Source organism: Balearica regulorum, chromosome 2 (genome assembly GCF_011004875.1).
Source record: "Balearica regulorum gibbericeps isolate bBalReg1 chromosome 2, bBalReg1.pri, whole genome shotgun sequence".
Lineage (NCBI taxonomy): Eukaryota > Metazoa > Chordata > Aves > Gruiformes > Gruidae > Balearica > Balearica regulorum.
The window spans coordinates 22,823,834-22,847,880 of record NC_046185.1 but is presented as its reverse complement, the minus strand read 5'-3'; the positions used below and the strand labels follow the sequence as shown (position 1 = coordinate 22,847,880).

The window sequence follows — 24,047 nt, the reverse complement described above, 5'->3', positions numbered from 1 at the left end:
ATTGGTTTGGCAGGGCTCAGATATTCATGCTCTAAGTATCAAGGCTGACATCGTAAGATCTTTCATTCAGCTCTGCTTGTGCTTCATATCACCCATACAAAAAGTCTGCTTGTCCACTAGGTATGGATTGTTTGGTAAACGTCTAGACGAGTAGCAAATGAGGCAGAAAATAGTTATTTGGGCTAACAGCAATTACAATACAGTTAGATTTGCTGCAAAGATATTATCTGAACAGTAACTGTAGTACACTCAGGATCAAATTTAAATACATAACATGGCTAAATTAACACTGACGAGAACCTTTAACCTCCTGAATTGAGGACATCGTACAATTAATATTATCAACATATTTAAAGTAAGAAGCAGGGAACTTCTAAGCTAACTGTGAAATTGACTTCAAATACTAGTTCAAAATCCCAAGCAAAGTTATAGTCATTGAAAAATTACAGTTGAAAGAACTGCAAAAAAGAAGACATCAGTAGCAAAAGACTCTACTACTAAAATTAATTAGTACTGCAGATCTGAGCATACAAGATTCTCGGTCACTGAAAGAGGCCATTTGATTCTCTAGGTGAACGCTTCTTAAAATTGCGGTGTATGAGCAATTAGAAGAAACAGGAGCAGAGAGATGATTTCTCTGCTTCTGTATGTTAGTAAAGAACATCTAGGTTTACTTTATGTAATAGTTGACAAGCTACTGCTTTATGCACTGAAGTTCACCTGCAATGCAAGCTGTACAACAACAGTTCAAGCTTAAAAGGAATTTTCCAAAAGAAGTTCAACTTCTGGGCTGTAAAAAAACCCCTCACTATCACATTGCAATTAAACATAAACAAATTTATCTTCAGACTTCCTCTTGATCACCTCCTGAAAGATACTTCGGATTCTGAGAACTAAGTGTTATGCTTGGTTAGATACACCTTACATCAAGTAATCACTGCTCATACTAATACCTCTAAATTTAACACTGATAATTCACTGATTATCTAAAGTCTATTACAAAAGCCTTTACATATATTGCACTTCAGGCTGAAAGTCCAAAAAGGATTCTGAAATTAGTACAGAATCTTTGTAGAACTGCCTTTTATGAAAACTTCTTATCTACACACTATTTTATGTTACTATGAGCTACACATCACTTACTATATGGCATTGATGCACTGCTTGCTATTGAAGATGCATCACTACAAGTGGAAGCTGGGGATGGTGGAGGACCCATCTCAGTTTTCACAGGTTCCTGTTTGCTTTCAGGTCTAGAATAAAAGGTGTTACTTAGCATGAAAAAAGAAAAAAGGTAAGATCTTTTCCGTGACAATTGTCAAAGTGTCAGTGTGTCCCAGCCATGTTCCTTTAATAATACTTTAATGAAATAACTCCATACTTGCAAACAATCACCTTAACTGACAAGGCTATACATCTAATGTTGGAAATGGTGCTATCCTGCTTAATCAGGGATTAGCTTTATAACATTAACAGAGCACAATACAAATTTACAGAAAATAAACATCCTTAGATGCACTTCATTTGAAGACAGGAAGAATTATTAGCTTTATACAGTAACCTGAAAAGCTAGAACTGCTAAATTTTTTCAAGTCTTTCCTGAAATGGTTTAAATCTGGTTTAAGAAGCATTTAAATGGCAATTGTCAACCAATGATTTTTTTTGCAAACTATGGAGGCACTGAAACAGGTCTCTCAATGCCATGAAGAAGGGCCTGAAAACAGTTAGTTCCATAACAAAACCACTTTCAGTTATTCAAATATAAAATCCTGGAAACTTTATGAAACACTGCAGGAAATTCTTCATCTAATATTCCTTCTGCATTTCACATTTCTATAGTGGTTTCACACAACTGAGACGCCTTTCCTGCAGTGAACATTTGTGCATGTTTAGCAGAGTTTACAAGAAAGCTAGGATCTTATAAAGAAGGGAGAAAGTTCAACCTGATAAAAACCATTTCAAGAGAATATCAAATCAATGTTCTGTGTGTATGCGTGTGTGTTCTCAACACTTACTTTGCCTCAGTAGTTTTGCTAGCTTTCTCCATGTTTTTCAAGCTCTCGGGTGACCGAAGCTGAAATCGACAGCTGTCATTCATGTTCCAAACAGATTCCATTAACACACCCACTTTAGGAATTCCAGCACTGATTGAAAAAGCAACTGCTCCAGCATGATAGAGGGGGTTATTTCTTAAACACACCTACAGATAGAAATATTTATTTCTATGAGAACAATGGATTATACTGAAGGAAATCATATATGTATGCATTTTCTTGCTGACATATGTAGTAGTGAAAAAATAAGAAAACTTATGAAACTAGATGAAAAGGAAAGTCAGCATGATGTACTATGCAGTTTGCTAAGAAAACAGAAGCTGTTGTGCAATTCACAGCTGAAAGCAATGACTTTAGCAGTGCAACTGTTTAATATCTAGTATCTGGATGCTCAACCACAAAAGGGACAATTCATCCAAAAACAAAGACTCATCCCAGAGTCGATAAGAATGGATTGGGAACCAAAGGAAATGTGCTCTCTGGGAAGGAGCTGTTTTGTCTCATATTAGTTCTAACACTAATCACAAAAAGAATTCTACACTTCTGTGTCAGCTGTTAATATTTTTGGTAAAGGCCTTGAACCAAAGGCCTATCCCACTGCATAAACAAACCCAGACTCTAGTAGTAGTGCAGGCACTTACATGCCAAATCACTTACAATGATATGTGCACTACTGAGAATCGTATTTCTATACTTACTTTCTCTCAAAATACAGAATCAGTAGGTAGGTTAAAACAGAAGTACTTTGTACGAGTACAGCTTGTTACTCCGTGTTTGTAGCAATAATCATACTTGTAAAACAATAACAACACTAACAGGACATATCAATTTAGTCATGTAATTAAAACATACTATTTTAATTCCATATTATTAATACAAGTTTTGTGCATAACAAGAATACAACCTAAATTGTTTGTTTTTAAGAATGGGCTGTAAGCTCATCATATAGCAATGTAAAAATGCCACTTGTGACAGTTGCACTTGCCTGGGTTCCAACAGTTATGTTTGGCATAGAGGAGATACCGGCACTAGACTTCGGCTTTTTATTTTTTGCTCTCGCCTTTTCTAGCATTTTCTTCCTTTGGCTGAAAGGAACTACACCCCTGTGGAAAAATGCATATAATTTTAAAAAAGGCTATGAACGAAATGCTGTTTATAACTTTGAATAGTTTATTCCTTCTGCTTAATATAGCCATGTCATCTTTGCCAAAACCTCAAAGTATTGTAGAAATGAAATATTTTTCTATATTCACCCCCACTTTCCAAATTCATCTCAACTGGCCAATTTATTAGGAGGAGGAGGAAGGAGAGCATGTAAGATACGTCACTGCCAAACGGCTTTCCCTGTAGTCCAAAATGTTTCAAGACTTCTGTCGCAGAGGGTATGCTCCAGTCACAGCCTTCGAGTGGCAGGTTGTCCCCTCTGAACTCGAGGATATCTTTCCCATGACTAGTGGTAATTTCCACAATTTGCAGTCATTGGGGAACAGGATAAGGTTTTTTTATTTTTAAATTTTAAAAGCCTCGCTTTCTTTCTGGGGACATGGCTGAAGGAGTCTAGGACTCTTATGACAGGCTAAAGCTGCAAGAGGGGGAAAAAAGGACACTTCTTCTGTAATTGGATACACTCAGTTTAGCTGCAAATAACACCTATGTATGCAGTTAGGCACGTTTGTTATTTTGATACTTCATGTTTTAGCCAGTGGGTTATAGAGTTAGATGCTTTTATTTGAAAACCTCCTTCATGTTAAGTGTAACATGAATAGCATCAGTCCTGTGCAATGCTGGAAATGGAAATCCTGTCCACTGTACTACAGACCATTGTGACTAAGGATATCAATAGTAACAGAAGCTTCTGTCTACATCAATCTGATTAACATAAAATCACCACTGCTGACATTTAACCCTTCCCAGAAAGGATATCTTGATTAATAAATAAATTTCTTTCAAAGATTACATAAGAAGTTTTTTTTATATATTGCACTGATTATTCTAAAAGCAGTAAAAATGGCAGATTGTAATAGCCAGGTATCTTCAATGTTACGGCTTATTAGTTTCTATACTAAGAGTAATTTCTCTGATGTATGTCAGCCGTAACATAATGAAAGGACCAAGAACCAGAGAGCTGTAATTTTGAGATTTGGGACTAGAAGTTAGAATAAAATACAGCTGTGTTTAAGTTTACTAGTCTAGCTACAATTCTACTTAAATATTTTCCAGAAAATTATTAGAATTTGGAAGCTGTTTTATAGAATCAATTTTCAGTACTCTGATTTCAAACTCATCACCAAGTATTTAACTCATCCATGCCTAAAAGCTACTTGAGCTTTGGGCAGGGTATGTAATACAAGGACTCCTGACACACTGACAAAAATAATGCATCCTGACAATGCAGTATTAATATTTGATGAAATCATTTAAAATAGAAATTAATTTCAGAGCTCTCTTGGGAATGTTATTTTTGAGGTTTGGGGTTTTCTTGGGTTATTTTATTTTAAAATAGGCTTAATTATCAAATTGTTAGTTAAAATATTTTAACTAAGATTTCATATTTTACAATGTTTAAAAGGTGTTATATTTTAACAACAAGCTCCAGAGGGAGCATCTGATGTTATTTCTCCTTTCTTTAAGATTTAGATCACAAACGAACAGACCAATTTTTCCTAGCAGAGCCTGACAGAAGAATGTGGACCTCATATGTGGGTAAGTTTGTTCCATATTTATAATCTGAAAAAGGCCTGAAAGGCATAAAGAAGGTTATTCTGTGTAGTACTGATATACCTGAATACTAAAACATTTATACGCATCTCCTAAAAGAATAACCTTATTCTCTTAAAGATGTTATAACTGGATCCAAAAGCTTTAGGCGTTAAAAGAAGAGAATAAATATACTTTAAAAAGGGAACCTAAGCTCAAACACAGAGTTAAACGACTCAGAACTACTGTGGTTCAGTAATTTTGCAATGTTTCTCAGAGCCAAGACCACGAAGAAATCCACTGGATCTACAGTGTTGTACATAAACACAGTATTTACTTACCACCAATACAAGTTGTTCTCTAGTTGAGCACACGTATAAAGAGCACAACAATGTAAAGAAACGATCCGTTCTCCCTGAAGCTCCGAGTATGTCTGTGCAGTGTGTTCTAACTTAGAAGCTACAGAGCTTAAAGTTTCATCTACCCACGTAGCAACCTAAGAGAAGGGAAGAAAGGAACAGAGAAGGTAGGGGAACAAAAGAAAAAAGGTAAGTTGCCCCTTAGTTGCACCATAATGTAATATTTAATGGTTTTGAAAGCAAAAAAATAAAACGAAACAAACAAGATTCCCTTTGGGATTTTATCCCATACCACCTTTTCTTTCCCCAGAAAAGAGCTTTTCAGGAATTCTTCCCCTCTATTTCCAGTCCCCAACAAAAACAAAAAAGGTAAAAAAAAAAATACAGAGAGGCATCAAAAATACTTCAACAAGTGCATATACTTTACCAAATCAGTTTTGAGTTCACTCTTAACTGGGCAGAAAAGTATATTTTAGATAACTTATTTTAAAGCACTGAAAGCTTCAATGTTCTTAGTTTTTCTAGTAAACATATAAAGAACATTAACAAGCTTCTCTATTCTTAAACCAGTGTCAGCTTCTACTGTAAGAGCAAAAAGTAATTTCAAAAAGTATTTCAGATAATCAGGTAAAACAGATATCTTTTCACTGTTTCAGCTGTAAATCTGCCGTATTTTTTTTAACCTTTTTGCATTTTTACAAAATGCCAGTTGGGTTTCTTTTTTGTTTTTTACATCCACATAGAGGAAAAGAAACAGAATGAACAAACGATTTAAGTACTTTCTACTACCGATGATTCTGAAGAATCAACTTCTCCATAATATACTGCAAGTAACTGAAAAATTGTCAAATTGAACACCCAGCACACATCTCATACCTTGTTATTTTCAGTGGCAACAGTTGCTCTAATACTATTTGCAGAAAGGAGCACTATCTTTTCATTGGTTAATCCCAAGAACATGGCTCGTGGATGATGTAGCGAAGGATTCTTTGGAAACAAACAAACAAACAAGTTTAGATATTCAAAGCATATAAATCATCCTGAAGGTAAGCTTTTAAAGATGTACCGTACCTGTGCATTTCTGTAAGGCTCTGATTCACTCCACTTCCATTGATAGAGTTCTCCTTTACTGCTAACAGCCACAAGCTCAGAATACAGAGCTCCAATAGAAATGAACTTTGTTCCATCCTACAAATACAGAAATACAAAGTCTAAGACAGCAATATTATAAATATATATATAAATGCAAAAAATGAACTTGTAACTTTAAAGTTTTTTTTCAGAGTTCCCATGAACATTTAATTTGAAAATAAAGATGCATCCAGCTTGTCTCAAGCTCAGCATGCACACACACACACACACAAACATTATTGCTTCTGACAGAGCGAGGGAAGAAAGAAATAGGTATTATTTTCCTGAAGTTTATCAATACATTTACATGACAATTAACTTGGACGATTTATTAAGAGCTTGCACAACAGTTTAAGCACACAACACTGCTCGTGGAATTAAAGATGGGAAGATCTCTTGACTTCTGACATTTAAAAATAAAGTTTCCCTCTAAAATTCTGGCTTTTTGCAATGAACAAAAACCCAACGTAATTCCATTCCTAAGTATATTCATGAAGAGATCTTCGAACTACCTGAGAAATCAACTTCAAATTCAGTGCCTCATCAATTAAACAATTCTTATCTTTCACTTCTGAAGATAAATACACAACAGCAAACAAGATCAAGTTTAAAAAAAAAAAAGTCAGCGTGCTACATGTCATATTAATGCCTCATTATGACCTGACATGCTGGAAAAGCTTCTAATTATGGGTTATTCCCCCTCCTCTCCTTTTCTCCTTGTTTGACATTTTATCAAAATTCACATGGCACCTTTCTATGACTTAGATGGTACCATTTTGCTCAATAGCTTCATCCTGTCCCTCGCCCAGATCTCACAGCCCTGTTTTCCCCCCCTCTTACATTTGGATGTATATCAATGTTGCAGCTACTACCTAACAGTTACAATCTCACTTTTTCCAAGTTCAGGTTCCCCCTTGCATTGAAACCGATCTCAAACAACAGACCTGTGAATTTGAGTGATTTCACAAAACATTTACTTGTATTTACTGAGAAACATTTGTAAAGCCTGTCATTTCGCTGCTCCTCAGCAAATGCACCTATAGGACAATCATGCTCTTTCTAAACTTCGTCACAACTGTAAGTTCCCTTCCACTTAAGGGACAATAAAGTTTTTAAAAAATGAAAAAAAACAACTTAAACTAGTATAAAATCAACTGCTGTCTTCTAGGGCTACAAATCTGAAAGACAGGCACATGATCTCTAGTCTTCTCTGTAGTAATTTCCCAGATCAGTATCTTTAGCTGCCTCTCTTAGATTACGTTTAAGCCATTCAACCATCTGATGGGAAGCTGAACTCTTGTCAGACCGTTAAAAAAAGCCCACATTTATCTGTCCCTTAAATGAAGGGGTGTTTCTTTCAGCTACAGAAGTTTACAAGTACAAACATTTTTTGTTTCATAAATCTGGGGTCACGCTATTTTTTATTTTTTTTTTTTACTATTTTCATGCCCAGAAGTGCACATTTCAAAAGGTGCAAATGTGTCCTTGAATAACACAAGATTCAGCAAATCTCTTGCCAGCAGCTCAAATTGTTCACCAGTATTTTGGGAAAGAAGAGAAAGAAGGCAGCAGGAAAGGACAGAAGCAATCACAAAACAATTCCCTTTTATACCCCGATAACAGGATCTAGAATTAGTTAAATCATAAAAGAATGATTTTGCTCTGGAGGGCATCTACCAACACAGCACAGAGGTAGCACAAATGCTTATCTGTGTCATGATTAATACTTGCCATCGTATAAATACTGCATATTCTGAGAAAGAACTGCCAGCAGAACCTACAGTAGTCTGATGAGATGCATCTCTACTTCATCAGCATAAATGAATCTTCAGAAGTTAAGTATGGAAAGCAATTAATTTTTGCTCCAAGACAGTATCGTTATGACCTTTAATCTTGCTAATATGTTTTACAGCTTTTTATAAACAAACAATTTTATACCACTAGCTCAACACTAAAGAGACTTGCCATTCAATATTTTTCTCTCCCTTCTATCAAAATATTAGTAGTTGTGATCTACAAGTCAGGACCAACGCTACATACACCTCCATAAGGCCATTCAAAAGACTAACAGCGCAAGGCTGCATGACCATGACAGCTCTGATTCTGTACCTGGAGCCTTATGTGTTCCACTATAAATTCTGACTTCAGACCAGAGAAATTACATACTTGAAGATGATGTAGATTGCTGACAAAATCTTGTATCTCAACAGTTAAACAGAATATATCTACTTGAACAAACTAAAGGCTCAGCTTGTACCTAACTGCAGTCTAGCAGGAAAAACATGGCCATACTAGAGCGGCTCTGATGTGCATGGCATAATGTTGATATGTGGCAGTGTAGACTAACAGTACTACAGTCCAATGAGATTTGAACTATGAGAAGAATTCATACATTGATTTGAATCCTCAAGCAGCTGATTTCATTTATTGGGTGAAGAAAACTATGCATCATGTCTCAACATCATTAGTCTCAGAATATGGGTGAAATTGATACATTTGTGAAGACTGTCAGCTTTCCAAAAGTTTCACCCATTCCTCTCAGGTTGGTACTTTACCTCCCATAAACGCACCTCATCACGGACTGAATATTTGCAACCAAATTATTTTCTAACAATTCTTCACATACTTTAATCTCTCCCCTAGCTTACTGTCTTCTTCCATTAATGTTTCAAGATCTCCTTTCCAATTTTCAAAATGGAAGAAAAGTCTGAACTGGCCTCTCAGCTAAATTATCTGCCTTATGATTCACCTTGAAGAATTTCTGTTGGAAAATACCACTACCAAAACTTCAGAGTGGGGCTATAGCAAGAAAGATGCAGAACAATTTCTTACGAATGTTCAGCTGAAAGACAGGATGAAAAGTTTAACTACTTTTGGATAAAGATGAAAGGTCTTTCCAGAAAGACACCTTCATTTAATTGGAAGCTAGAATTTACATGAGTGCATATGCAAACAGGTCGCTTGGAAGAAGTTCAGTATATTTAAATTGAACAAGCATGCAATTAGATATCACAGCAAGCTAATTCCATAAAAGATGCCCAATAAAAGACTGCAATAATCATCGTGGGGCAGGATCTGCCAAGTTTGCAAACAACAAAAAAAATCCTATGCAGGAAAAAAACCCAAACCAAACCCAAACTAATTTAGTAACTAAGTTTCAGGGCCAGAGAGAAAAATGGAGTTAACAGGAAAAATATTCTTGAAGTAGTTAATTAAAAAAACCCATAAACCAATCAACCAAAAAACCCCACCAAAAGCACAAACGAAAACCAGAACAGTAATAATGGTCATAATAACGTTACCAAAACACAGCAGTGGAAATAAAAAAATACAAGTTAGTATTCCAAATCTAAGCTACATTTATTCTTTGATGCTAAAACCCCTGAAATCTCTATCTACTCAAGCTAGATAACTATGACAAAAGCAAGAGGGACAGAAGCTGCCAATTTTCACCAACAGAGCAGTTCAACATTACTGGCTAAAATAATAAAATCACACTTTAGACAGAAAAGGTCTGGTTGGGAGAGCAATTATTAGACAAACATTCTTTTTAGGTATCTTCATTTCTCAGTTTGAATACTGGAATGAAGATGATAGCAGCTAAAGGTGAGCAGCTGTAAGCAGAAATAAGCCTCTAAATCCACCTCCCTCTTCAAGCTCTCTATCTATATTTAGTCTGAAAGGAAGAAACAGAGACATAGAAAAAGAAAGCATGACATATCGAAATAACAACCTCATAGATACTGCAGACAGATAACACTAGAAGGATACCCCAAGTCCATAAAATCTGGTCTAATAAACATAGATTATCACTTCCATTCCTAGGAAGTTTTTTGGCTTGTTTGTTTTGGATTTATTTTGTTTTTAAAGACACTTCCCTAAGTATCTAGGTCGTTAACAAAAAAATGACTACAGATACCCAGTTAGCAACATACAGCTAGTGTTCCTATTAGTCTTATATATCATGTGGGAATTACTTCTTGCATGAAAATGGAATTAGGGTTACAAAGAAAACCAGCTAATCAAAGCCAAAGGGATTCTGAAGGAGCAATCAATACTGATTTTAAGTTACTGGTCAACTCAAAACACAATTGCAAATAAATGTCAACTTTCACTTTTCTTGCTTAAAAACCTGATCCACTCAAACTGAAAGTATCTCTGGGAATACTAATACCAATCCAAAAAAAAAAGTTTCCTTTCCTTGGGGGTATTGATTGATGAGAAGCTCAACATGAGCCGGCGCTTGCAGCCCAGAAAGCCAACCATGTCCTGGGCTGCATCAAAAGAGGTGTGACCAGCAGGTCGAGGGAGGTGATCCTGCCCCTCTACTCCGCTCTTGTGAGACCCCACCTGGAGTACTGCGTCCAGCTCTGGGGGCCCCAGCACAGGAGAGACATGGAGCTGTTGGAGAGAGTCCAGAGAGCCACGAAGGTGATCAGAGGGCTGGAGCACCTCTCCTATAAGGACAGGCTGAGAGAGTTGGGGCTGTTCAGCCTGCAGAAAAGGCAGCTCCAGGGACATCTAATTGCGGCCCTCCAGTACCTGAAGGGGCCTACAGGAAAGATGGTGAGGGACTGTTTATGAGGGAGTGTAGTGACAGGACAAGGGGGAATGGCTTTAACTTGAAGGAGGGTCGATTTAGATTAGATGTTAGCAAGAAATTCTTCCCTGTTAGAGTGGTGAGGCACTGGCACAGGTTGCCCAGAGAGGTTGTGGAGGCCCCATCCCTGGAAGTGTTCAAGGCCAGGTTGGGTGGGGCTTTGGGCAACGTGGTCTAGTGGAGGGTGTCCCTGCCCATGGCAGGGGGGTTGGAACTGGATGATCTTTGAGGTCCCTTCCAACCCTAACCATTCTAGGATTCTATGATGAAGGACAGTTTAAATTGCTTCATGAGTTTCCCATTGCCTATTAAATGCTTTGTACACCAAAGTAAGAAAAGAAGAAAAAGAAAAAAACCCAAAGTTATGATCAACAGCAGTGCCTTCAAAACACATGGAGAAGAAAAGGAAAACTGTAACAACAGAAGCGCAGCTATAAGGGTGTTACTAGTTATTTATAATTTTCCTAAGTGCATAATAAAGAATATGCTTTATTACATTATCTCACATAAAATGAGATGCAATATTCGAAAAGGAAACACAGAGTATTTCTTTGGAAAAAAACAAACAGATCTATTGCACAGCATGCAAATAAAATAGTAAAAAAAAAATTCAATACCTTATCTGGCCACCACTGCAAGTCTTCTCCTAAAGAAACAGGACTTTGAACAGGTGTATTCTTCTTGTCCAGGTTTGGTTCCCCTTCCTTACTTGTAGAGCCTCTTTCATTATCAAATGAGGCTCCATCAAGCCACCTTCGTTCACGCAAACGTAAAACGGACTCACGTTCACGCAACAGCTCAGAGTCTCTCTCTAAGGGAAGAAGGAGAACTGGTATGCAATTGGGTCACACCAGTGGGATAAAAGTAAGCCACTCTCTAGTAAAGACCCTTCAGGATGCAACTATCAGCAGTTAAATCTACTCACACAGATTAAAAAAAGTCCTGACATGCAACATTCAATATATTAACCCTTTCAAGCATATGCACTTTAGAATCACTAAACATAAATATAAGCTAGAAATAAAGAAGTCTTACAGTTTTGTGCACTATAAAAAATGCTAAAGCATTTTCACTTACATCATAAGAGTCCAAATACATTTAACATTGCAATTTAAAGTTTTATAGTACAATATTCAGAGTTCTGTAGTACTGTTTTATCAACGTAGTAACAACAACAATCTAAGTCTATATAGTCTGTTAGGTATCTTTATGCAAACAAAAAAAAGAGTATTTATTAGAGAGTTTCATAACAAGTTTCCCCCCAAAAAAACCCAGTAATTTGAAAAGGTTAAAGAAAGCAAGCATTAAAAAAAGCTCTCATATACATGTTTGATAATCCAACCCCTTTTGTTTAAAGCAATTTCCATAGGACTGGATTTAATAAATTAAAGTGTATCTGTTTTGAGAAGATCAAATGAAAACTTTTCAAGAGTCAGACAAGTTTTAAAAAGGATCCTTGTAGGAAAATGTTCCTTACCAAAATGCTTCCCCTCCAATTGGCCTACAAACTGTCTAAAGCCAGTACTCTGCAGTTCGCTCATGCAGATACATTTTTTAAATCAGGTAATCAAACTAACTTTCCAAGAGTCAACTATGCATGGAAAATAAGGATTATAAAATTCGTGGTAACGTCTTATATAGAATAACCTTAGGAAAGGAAAAAAAAGGAGGAATTTAGAAGGAGTTATGTCAGATGCTGAATATTCGTACATGCACATAATGCATTTAACCTATTAAGTACTTCACTTAAGCTCACAAAAATCAACTGGAATTACACGTATGAGATGACCACATTATTATATCATAGTTTCAACAAATTATGCCAAGTCTTGGGTCTTTTGCTGTATTAGATAAATGGGAAAGTTTTTACATAAGCCAAACACAACAGCTTGTCTCACAGATATATTTCATAAAGTACTGTACTTATTTTCTAGCAAACATCACACTGACCCCTGACTAATAATTTTGTAACAGGAACTTATGTGTTCAGCAATTAATATACTAAAACAAGTTCATGAAAGGTAACAAAACTATACTGAACAAACGATCACGGTAGAGGTTGGATTAACAGTTTGGAAATTCTATAGGCATTTGCGCAACAGCTCCAAAAAGATAGGAAATTGCTGCATGGTCTGTTATAAATCTTTTAAGTGTAATATGCTTAAAAAAAAAATAAAAAAAAAGCCTTAACACTGCTCAAGGAGGTTGTTGGGTTTTGTTTGGGGTTTTGTTTTTTTTTTTTTAAATCAGCTGCCAATAGTTCTCTTTATTCAGCTACAAAAACGCTTCCAAAAAGTAAAATTTAGATTTCTTCTCCCTCCTTAGTATCTAAAATTCCTCATTCCATAAAAGTAATTTCTGTCATGGAACAATAAAGGAAATGTGAAGAACGGTGAACAAAGAGCAACCCAAAAGAAAGGAGGGGGAGGGAGGAAGAAGGAAAAAAAAAAAAATTAAGAATGCTGCATGTCATCGTTACTCATTTTTGAGCCAAATTAAATATTTGTAATGCGATCTATGTATTAGTAGGTACTTACACTACAGTTTAAAATAAACTTAACATGCAAAAATTTTGTAACACCTTGCAACACCAATGATCAACAATTAGATTTAAAATACATGACTATCAAGGTTCTTACAGAACTTACCTGCTAATATTCAGAATTCATTAATAATATTGATAATGACTAACAGTCTATTTGTCTACTCTGTATTTGACAACATATCACAGTCTACTTTCGCATTAAATCAGAATCTAAACCACCAGTGTGCACTATCACTAGCTTTTTCCACAGCAAACTACTTATTACAAAGAAAAAAGGTGCAAAATTACCTCTGGATGAGCCTAGCCTGGAAAGTGATGAGCGCCGAAAGGATGGATAACCAAAGTAACTAATATCTTCTGAAAACATAGCATCAGCATCAATAATGACACTTGGGTGAGCAGAATGTATGTCAGCATCCAGAAGAGACATAAGATCCTCTATAAGAGGAGACAAGGGTCTTAAGTGAATAATCAGCTACTTAAAACATCAGCTAGAGAGACCATCAACTAAACAAACATCAAAACAAAAAAATCCTATCTATTAATTGAATTTCTGCTCTTCAGATTCACCAGTGCAAACTCATGTGCCTCCTATGCAACCACATTTACAATCAAGCTTGGCGGACTAGTGAACAACACCAGTTTCCCTACAAGAACTGCTCTGTCACTTATCTCACCACATTTCCCAAACAAGACTTGCCCAAACCATGTTTTTCTGTAACCCAGAAATTCAAACTTTAGCCTGTCACTCAAAAGAACAAAGCGCTAGGATAAGATAGATACGCATACATACATGTGCACACACACTCATGCACATAACACAGAACTCCAAAAATGACCTAGGATTAAGGGAGGACAGAACTGATGGCAAAAGCTGACCTTCACAAAAACCACATCTTTGATGTCAAAGACTGTATGTTCCTCCATGGAACGTTTCTTTCAGAGAATGACGTACTTGTTTAATTCATGGGCTAGTAGCTTGCAGCTCTCAGTACAAAGCTTAAAAAGGTAGCTACAGTAAGAACAACAACAGTTATCTGGAGAAAGCACTATTTTTAATACCATGCAGTTAAAAAAAATAAACCAAAACAAAAACACATCAAACCCAAAAAGATGAACTTAAATACTGTGACTGCCCTAGCTTCTATATTAGAAAACTTGAGTTTCTCTGAAGTACTGATCATTGTTGAAGTATAAAACAATTTCCTTTTGTTTGCTAAGCTATAGCTACTATGAAGTTCAACAAGGCCAAGTGCAAGGTCCTGCACATGGGTCGGGGCAATCCCAAGCAGAAAATGGATTGAAAGCAGCCCTGAGGAGAAGGACTTGGAGGTGTTGGTGGATGAGAAGCTCAACATGACCCAGGATTTGCACTTGTAGCCCAGAAAACCAACCCTATCCTGGGCTGCATCAAAAGAAATGTGACCAGCAGGTCGAGGGAGGTGACTCTCCTCCTCTGCTCTGCTCTCATGAGACCCCACCTGGAGTACTGCATCCAGTTCTTGGGTCCCCAGTCAAGAAAGACATCGAGCTGTTGGAAAGAGTCCAGAGGAGGACCACAAAGATGATCAGAGGGCTGGAGCACCTCTCCTTTGAGGACAGGCTGAGAGACTTGGGATTGTTCAGCCTGGAGAAGAGAAGGCTCCGGGGAGACCTTATTTATAGCAGCCTTCCAGTACCTGAAGGAGGCCTAGAAGAAAGCTGCAGAGGGGTTGTTTACAAGGGCATGTAGTGATAGGACAAGGGGTAATGGCTTTAAGCTGAAGGAGGAGAGATTTAGATTAGACATTAGGGAAAAAATTCTTTCCTGTTAGAGTGGTGAGGCACTGGAACAGGTTGCCCAGAGAGGTTGAGGAGCCCCCCACCCCAGGAAATGTTCAAGGCCAGGTTGGATAGGGCTTTGGCCAACCTGGTCTAGTGGAGAGTGTCCCTGCCCATGGCAGGGGGGTTGGAACTAGATGATCTTTAAGGTCCCTTCCAACCCAAACCATTCTATGATACACACACACACAAAAGAGGCTACTGAAAACTCATGTAATTTATTGAAGTCCACCAATATGGACTGACAAGACAACTAAACACAACTACCATCTTGTTGCTACAGAAAGGACAGTCCTACTTCCCTCCCTCATCCCTGTGGCAGCTGCCTCCTTGAGCAGTAGATTTCTAAATCTACTACCAGTGCATTAACCTGGCTTGAAATAATATTTCATAGGGTACAGAGGTAAGGTGGGAAGCAATCTTCAGACTGACTTAACCAAGTAATCAAACAGAGCCCCAAAGCTACTGCCTCATCACATGCAGCAAAGCAGACTGGACCCTCCTGCTGCAAAGGAGACAGTTCTGTCCCTTCCCAAAATTTCAAGCAAATCTGACTGAAAAAAACTCAGGCTCCACAAATTAGGTTTCAGCTAACCCATGCAGGCACACAAACCTCACCACCATGCAAGAGAATGGCAGGATACCTCCTTCTGGCAGCAGGACCACCTCATCTGCTTAAACGACTCATGAAGCTAGAGTGAAGCTATACACAGAGTCCCTTCAGGAAACACTGAAGGAGCACATATAATTTCAATATATCCAGTTCTCAGCCTCAACCTCATCATAAGCATAAGACAAAATAGTGGCTAGAAAACCAGGTCTGAAGTTAAATAAAAGTGTTCTTAACAGTAGGAACTGATTATTATGGGTCTTTTTCTCAGTGTCTGGAATGAAGCAGGGGGTACAAAGGAGAGGGTATCCAAAAACTGAAAAGGAGCCAGAAGTCCACACTTACAGCCAGTATTAATTCACTTAACTGTTCCACTTAATGATAATGAAAGTGTTGGAGACTTTCACATCCCTGCACATCAGAATATTTATCCTTAAATTTCTAAACTCTCTTCTCCAGGAAATGTAACACATACCAACTGCAAACAGCTGTCCCCAGAAAAACAGCATTGTAACTAGTGAACACTGCAGATTTCAAAGCAAGGAAGACCTGCATGAATGCTTTCTGCATTACATAAGAAATCCACTCAAGTGTGGTCTGTGTTTCTAAAAGCACAGCATTTGAGACTCAGTGGTCCATGCAGTATGTTTTAGGAAGTCATCCTTGACAGACTGCTTGGAAACCCTAGTGTAAAAAAAAAAAAAAAAAAAAAAAAAAATCAGATTTGGCAAATCTGTCTTACTAAAACACTCCAGATCCCTCAGAGTGGCCTTATCCTGCCTGCTACTTTATCTATTTTCCACTGGCTTTCCACAATGATAAAGCAGCAGTACACCTCATCTGAAGAGTGTCAGCTTGTAAGCACCAGACTTTAAGAGCTGAAAACACAGCTGAGACTGTTGTATCGCCCAATATTCACACGCTGCTCCGCTACCCTCCTCACACACACCACAACCATCTTTTCTTAGGTAAGCTACAGTCTAGCAACTCATTCTCGGCTTTTTTTTGGTCACTAATCCAGCAAAAACCTTTATCTCTTCTTGGGAACACGATTGGCCAGTACAGAAAAGAACTCTCTGACCTCATTCAAAATGGACAAGGTGGGGTTTTGTTAAGGTAAGCTAAGCCAGAAATACTCTTGACAGAAAATACACACTAACTTGTGACACACACACACACACCTTCCACCACTTCAGGTATGCTTCCATAGCTGTGTTTCCAAAAAGGAAAGTAAAAATTCAAGCCAGACATAAGAACCAAAACTATGTGCTTTATGTCTAAATGTGCATTAAGATGAGTGAGGAAATCAAGCCTTTTCTTACCCTCTTATTTCAACTTCAAATCAGATTTTAATTTTCTTCCTGTATTTCTGCAAGAGACTCCCCCTTCTTCCATTTTCTATACCAGCAAACAAAGGTGCTAAAACCAGTAGGGATAGGAGCCAAATCCACTCCCCTTCATATGTCACTGGGATTTTTTTTAGTGCTGTGAAAACACAGGTACTGCAAGGCTACATTCAGTTTAAGAAACCAGGGGAAAAAACATTCTCTATGACTTTATTTTCCTGCTCTTCAGAAAAATCCCAGGGGATGATATTATTCATCTCTTGTGCAGTGTTAGACCAGAATCAGACCACATCTCTCACATTTAGATGTGATAATTCTGATCAACCTATTTAGGTAAGAAAGTACCTATGATTCACTAGTAAATACCATTGAAACTTGGTAGGAAAAGGATATCCAGCGCAGAGGAAACAAACAAAAACCCCCACTAATTTTTAAAAAAAAAAAGTTTCAGTATTCACATAAGCAGCAATTCAAGTACTGTAGAAAACTTTTATTTTCAATAGCTCCATGCATAGCATTATCACTGGATTCATTAACTGAAAGCATTGCCTAGATCAATTCTGATCTCAAGTTGCACTCGCACTAAACCTTTTCCCTTAAGGGGGCAATCGTAAGTTCTCTCCTCCTCAGCTGCATATTTTTATGAAATATTCAAGAATTCAATGCCTTCAGTATCTCCTCCTCTTTCAAGTTTGGATTAAATTGGCAAAACAGTGAAAGTGAAGGGAGAGAAACATGTATTTTTGGTTTCCTAGGAAACCAGACTCAAACAGAACTCCAGAACTCACTTCTTGATAAGATATACTTATTCAAAACATTACCCAACTTGAAGTTCATCTTAAAAAAAAAAAAAGAAAAAGAACAGAAAAAGAACACAAACAAAGAAAACCAAACCACACCAACAAAACCACAGAAAAAACATACACCTAATTGTTTTCCCCCAAAGGCAAGCCACTGAACTGATCCCACGCTATGCTCTGGTTCCCATCTCCCCTCACTGCAAGCCAAATCAGTAAGTACTGCTGCAATACCAGCCCATCTCTCTTCTCTCCTTTAAAAAAAAATAAAAATGGATTTTTAACAAGCTCATCTCAATTCCAAAATCCAAAAGTAGTCTGGATGCTGCCAAACCTATGTTTTACAAGTCCCACTATATCATGCAAAAGTTACTGAGCAAACATGCACACATCTGAACTATACAAACAGGAAAGTATTTTAACTTCTATTCTACAGAATCTCTATACAGAAGATTAACAGAACATAAACCCCAGAAGCCACCTCTAATACAACTTGATATGAGTTAGAAAATTAATCTAGAGACCTTCAAGTCTTTTCCATACTGAATGATCTTGTTCTATGCAGTTTCTACCTCGATTATTTTCCGTATGTACTTGTTACGTATCAAGTGAACCCACATTCCTCTCTGCTAACTATCATAAAACAAAAGAAACAGGACTTGATTAGAGAAGTCAAAATCAAAGTACGTAAGGGTCCAAAAATAAATATCTAAGAGACACTTTCTGAAGGCAATCTGTACAGAAAAGTAAAGTTCTGCTCTTCACTTAAGACGTTTCGAAGAATTTGGGAAGAACTGAGACGTGTTTTTTGTTATCTTAAAAAAAATTCAGATGCATAACCTTTACAATACTAACTAAAATTATCACAATTGGTATTTTAATGAAATTATGATGTATTAAACAAGAATTTATTAATTTCACAGTAGTTGGAAAGCATCTTAGCTTTGTATTACTACTTTTTTATTTCTATTTTTAAAATCAAGTGCAAATTACTCTTAGCGTTTAAAAAAAAAAAAAAACTAAAAAAAGAAAAACCTTCTCTGTCTTGGAAGGCTTAGAGGAGTAACCCCTAAATTTAAGGGTCACAAAGCACCAGACATGCAGAAGGGAGAAAGTAAAAATTAGCATATGTTTTTAAATCAAAATGCTAGAGCCTCTGAAGTCCTGAGCCAAAAGCAGTCTTGTCATTTGCTTTTTTGTGCTTGGAAGGAACAAAATCAAAAAGCTTTAAAGCATAATTTGACATAACTGAAAAAAGGGGGGGAGGGGGGGAGAAAGTAAAAGTTCTTATCTTTCAGAATTATTTATAAAAACGTGACCAAGAATTGAATGCATATAGAATCAGTTATTGACAGTTTTCTTTTACAAACTCTGATGTTATACTTCCAACAGAGCACCCAGAAGCAAGACGAAAAGTGAAAGCAAGAAGAGTGTAAAGTTTCTAGAGGAAAAGACTTAAAAAGGGGTTTACGTAGTTCTGAAGGAAAGAACGTTGGTGTTTTTCCAGCGAGTTATAGGCAAGTCTTGCTGGCCATCAGGTTTTCCTGAAAACTAGCCTGCAGGGTTTTGTGACACAAACAAGGACTGGTAATTTGTACTATATTAACATACCAACAATAGAGTCATCACAGCACTGACTAGTGTCCAGTTAGACTATTCCTACTGTTTTGATCACATTCTCAGACTAATTCATTTCTGTGCAACAAACTTGTTTTTGCCCATAAAACTGAAATAACTTAAGACATACAGAGAAGGCACAGCATGTTCTACAAATTGCAAATTACACCTTTGAAGACTGGAGTTAAGACAGCAAGTTTCATTTGTCTTTTTCCACAAGAACTGGGGAAGAGTTAGCCCAGTTTCTCTGTGGGGTAAAAGAAAAAAATGGGAAAAAAATACTAATATTAGGAGGTTGCAATCCCCTATAGGCAAGATTAGTGTAAACAGGGGAGAAGCTTTAAAAATTAGGCCAAGGACAGAATTATTTCCCAGACAGCTAGTGAGGACAGTGAAACTCTGCATACTACTTTAACCTATCTCAAATACAAAAGACTCAGACTGCAGCACAGGCACCTTTGAATAAAAATTACCAGCCATAGGTTGTCGGACCATCCCTATGATCTCAGAAGGTACTAAGAGAATAGTTAATGCTGTAGAAAGCTGGTTAGTATGGTTAAAAGGAACTTCTACTGTAAATGATTACTAATAGCTATTTATCTTCTGAAGGCTGGTTCTGGAGGAATGCGTTCAGGTATGCTTAGAGTAAGAACTCTTTGGAAAGAGTTGGGAGAATTTACTTTCTCCAATGCATCTGTCTAATGCTATTATGCTGATCACTAAAAAAAACCAAGACTCACATTAAAGATTTTTCACCCCTTTCACTGGAGGATTCTTGATTCTACAGCAAAATAAAGAAGCTTGACAGATGCAACTAAAACTAGAAGAGGCAAAATGAAATACAAAGCCTTTGCTGCAGAACAAAAAAAAAACAAAAAACAAACAAACCAAAACAAACACCTTTGTCTAATCACATGATTGACAAGATAAAGATGGAGGAAGCCCATGAACCTTCCTGGTGAACCAGATGAGCAGAAAAAAAAAACATTTATTAGAAAAATATCAAAACGTCATTTTGACACACAGAAAGAAAAGCTAGTATGTAGTCAGAGTTTAGATGTGTTCTTTTCATGCAGTGCACCTAAGACAAACTTTAGATTTGGCTGCTATGTTTTCAAATATGTTTATTCAGCAAGAAAAGATTACCAAAATTATTTAGCCAATGCAAAAGAAGACTCAAAGTCTTTTATAAAAAGCAATTGTATGGGACAGATGATATTTCAAAAATAGCTGGACTTCAATTACAGCATTTTACTGGTATAGCCAGAATACTACAACATTTATGAGGGGAACTTAAGATGATGAATAAATTCTCAATCTAACCGTAACAACTGTAAGCTGTTTTGCCCTCACTTGAGGCATTTTGATTAAAAAAAAGCTGTATAATTTTTCTGTAAAAAATGCTGTATCTTAAGAATATATGTTAGTAGTAAAAATCATGCAAGTCACTAGAAGGTTTTAAAATTAGCTTTTATGAGCAAGCCACACAGCAGTCTCAGCATCTCGTTGAGCAGCAAAATACAGATGTAAGTAATGCTGATGTTACAAAGCCTGGGATCCTAAAAAAATTAACTTTCATGCCACCCACAAACAGGGTCAACAGTTATTCTTCAATGCCTAACCTAATCCCTCAAGACATCCCAGTGCATCTTTTGTTTTGCGCATCTTTAGACTGCTCCTATAAACAAGAACTGTCTTCACTGCATGCCTTGCACAGCATGGAGCACGCTGTCAGTGCTTATACACAGAAAAATAAGAACACATTGGCATTTTCTTATCAAAAGCTGCAGGATACAAACCTCCAGGAAGATATGATTCACTTGCTGTGTCATCCCCATCATCTCCATCTTCATCATCACGACTCAACAAATTATTTACAGCAAGGTTTACATCAAGATTTGTTCGCTGGAGTTCCCGAATAATAATACTTCTGGACTTTCCTTGTAAAACAACTTGTGCCTGTAAGACCAGAGTATAATTGGTTACTGGCCATTCTCAGCTCACCAACCACAACTCATAAAAAAAGAATGCTTAACTCTAAAAGAAGTCTAATAAAAACTAAAAGAGGTATTGTTAATTCTCCAGAAGTCAAACACAGTACATACGGACAAAGGCTCACACAGATTTTTCACAGTATCTTGTACTAGATACTGAACCTTCTCTCAGTTCACGTTAGGCCACTGAATTCCAACTTTGGTGCTGAATTTCCTAGTGGTCTACCTTAGAGTCCACTTCTTGAGATGCTTAATGCTGTAGTTAAAGGATAAGCAAAATCTGGTTTTGAGAATATTCTGTATGTCTCTATAAAAATGTTTAAACGTACTATATCAATCAACAGTTTTGCAATCAACTGTTGTTCCAAAACTACACCTCAATCCCTCTTTTTGACACTAGGTTCTCTTTTCCACTGCCCTTCAACATGTAACTACCTTATTTCCTGTGTTTTTTCTCATAATTCTGCAATACTTAGATTTTTATTAGCAAAGTGCAAATGCAGAAAAAACCTTCCAAATGTTAAACAGATGCAATGAATTTATAGAACCCAGAAGCTTTCTGGTCTATTCCACTACCTGAGGACTCAGAGAATTTTGTTTTTCCAGACAGACTACCCTCTACAGAATGCCACAGAAGATGACAGAGCTCTGGAAGATCGCACACTGTGTGAAGAAGGTAAGAAACCAGCACTGAATGTTTTCCTAACACAGTAAAAATGAGGCACCAAATAAAATGGTCTGTTGACAAGCAAAAAAAGAAAGGGACATTTAAACAGCACAGAAAGGTAAACTTTTTGTCATAATTGTCTATGCCAGAAGTTGACAAATTTTCAAGACACTGCAGAAGCCAGTTTGCCACTGGTGGGTCTGTAGATACCTTGCCTGCTAGGTCCTGTCTTGTGCCAGTCATGCTATAGGCCATTGAAAGCACACAAGCAGATTATCTTTGGCCTAACAACTAACATCTGTATTGCAAATGTAGATGGGCAACTTGTTTTGAACTAAGAATTAAAATGCATTAAACTAGTCAGGTGTTCTGAAAGTATTTTCTTCAAACATGGAGGAAAATGTTGTTTTAACAAGCTCCAGTTAATGACACAATATAAAGTCCATGAGGCTTTAGTGCATTAAGAGGCAAAAGCAGAGCAATCTATACTGAACATTCATCAGTTACATTCATAAAAATTAAGCAGAGGTGTCCATGAAGAAAATTTATTAGTATTTTAAAGATTTAAATATGTTTAATGTCTTTCATTTAAATCTAAAATGGATCACTCTGTTTATCAAACAAGAAAAAAAACAGTCAACCTGCCGCCGTTAAAGAAACTTAACTTTATTAGCTACATGCTTGATATGTTTCTCAAGTATTCGATTTTCTCACTACATCTTCCAACTGCAAATGAACAATGCATGACATTCCTCATCTAGATTAAACACATACCTTGCCTTAGTGGAAGTTCGGGAAACAAAAATTCTAGAATCCAAAAAAAAGTCTATCACGCATACTATGCATTTAGGAAAAAAAGCAATTCGGCTAGAGAAAGTCAATCTTTTCAATCATATGTCATTACTCCTTGGAGAAAAAGCACTACTGTAACAACACATTCCTGTTCACATGCTATGAGAAGCTCTCCAGGTTTCTGGCAACAAGCAGTTTCTAGCTCACATACCTGTGAAATGAGTTCCTCTGGAATGACTGATGCTGGAATCACTGGTTGTGGTTGACTCCCCAGCAGTCCAGATCCTCTATCACGTCCTGTGCGTATAACTCTGGTCTGCCTTCGAGAATCTCGAGCTCCAGCAGATGATCTACCAGAAGATCCTCCACCACTTCCACCAACCCCTGAACTCCAGCGACTTCTAGAAGATTTAGATTACAATTTGTTTTTTATATAGCAGCATACTTTGGGAACTACTTCAAGAAGTATGTCTTTAGTTTTATTATTAATAACTTGTAGACAGTCTCTGAAAAATACTGCAGATTGTCTTCATAGACAAATATTATGAAAGTATCTCTCAAAACTAGAAAGCACAAGAGTACCAGGCAATTGATAAAGTTCTGAATTACACAGAAGAAGTATAAAACAGGACTCCAACTGGAAATTGCACTCTTTCCTACTGATATAGTTGTGTGGATGTATACATACATAAATACATGCATGCACCAATTCCCAGACTTTCCAAAAGCAACAGTATCAGCAGTGTAACATCTAACATTCTGCTGTTAATTTGCTGTTATAAAGCAACATGCACCAGCTTCATGGTCAGTGGACTCTGACAGAAGGTTACTATACTCAGATGGGTCTCTTAAAATTTCTGAGACTTGATTTACATTAGAAATTGCTTAAGATAACACTGGAAAAATTAAGTAATCTTTACTGCAAAAGAAATCTTACACTAGATAATTCTCTGATCTTCATGGATGGTTTTCAAGAGATACTCTACTCTGGACCTATTCCTATATTCCTATTGGAGA

General features: G+C 37.0%; 1 protein-coding gene across 12 annotated transcripts in view; it reads right to left on the bottom strand.

The window, feature by feature from the left end:
- UBR5 (ubiquitin protein ligase E3 component n-recognin 5) overlaps window positions 1-24,047 on the bottom strand; it is a 93,339-nt gene that overhangs the window by 45,350 nt on the left and 23,942 nt on the right. For 8 of the 12 annotated variants that reach the window (XM_075743577.1, XM_075743575.1, XM_075743576.1 and 5 more), the window contains 10 exons: window positions 23,242-23,431; window positions 21,377-21,536; window positions 13,675-13,824; window positions 11,459-11,670; window positions 6,182-6,298; window positions 5,987-6,097; window positions 5,093-5,247; window positions 3,040-3,157; window positions 2,016-2,200; window positions 1,144-1,253 (listed from right to left, as the gene is read on the bottom strand). In XM_075743577.1, the coding sequence (XP_075599692.1) occupies window positions 1,144-1,253; window positions 2,016-2,200; window positions 3,040-3,157; window positions 5,093-5,247; window positions 5,987-6,097; window positions 6,182-6,298; window positions 11,459-11,670; window positions 13,675-13,824; window positions 21,377-21,536; window positions 23,242-23,431 (1,508 nt within the window). The remainder of the gene's footprint in view (window positions 1-1,143; window positions 1,254-2,015; window positions 2,201-3,039; window positions 3,158-5,092; window positions 5,248-5,986; window positions 6,098-6,181; window positions 6,299-11,458; window positions 11,671-13,674; window positions 13,825-21,376; window positions 21,537-23,241; window positions 23,432-24,047) is intronic. The other 4 variants (XM_075743583.1, XM_075743578.1, XM_075743585.1 and 1 more) reach the window with 3 other exon arrangements.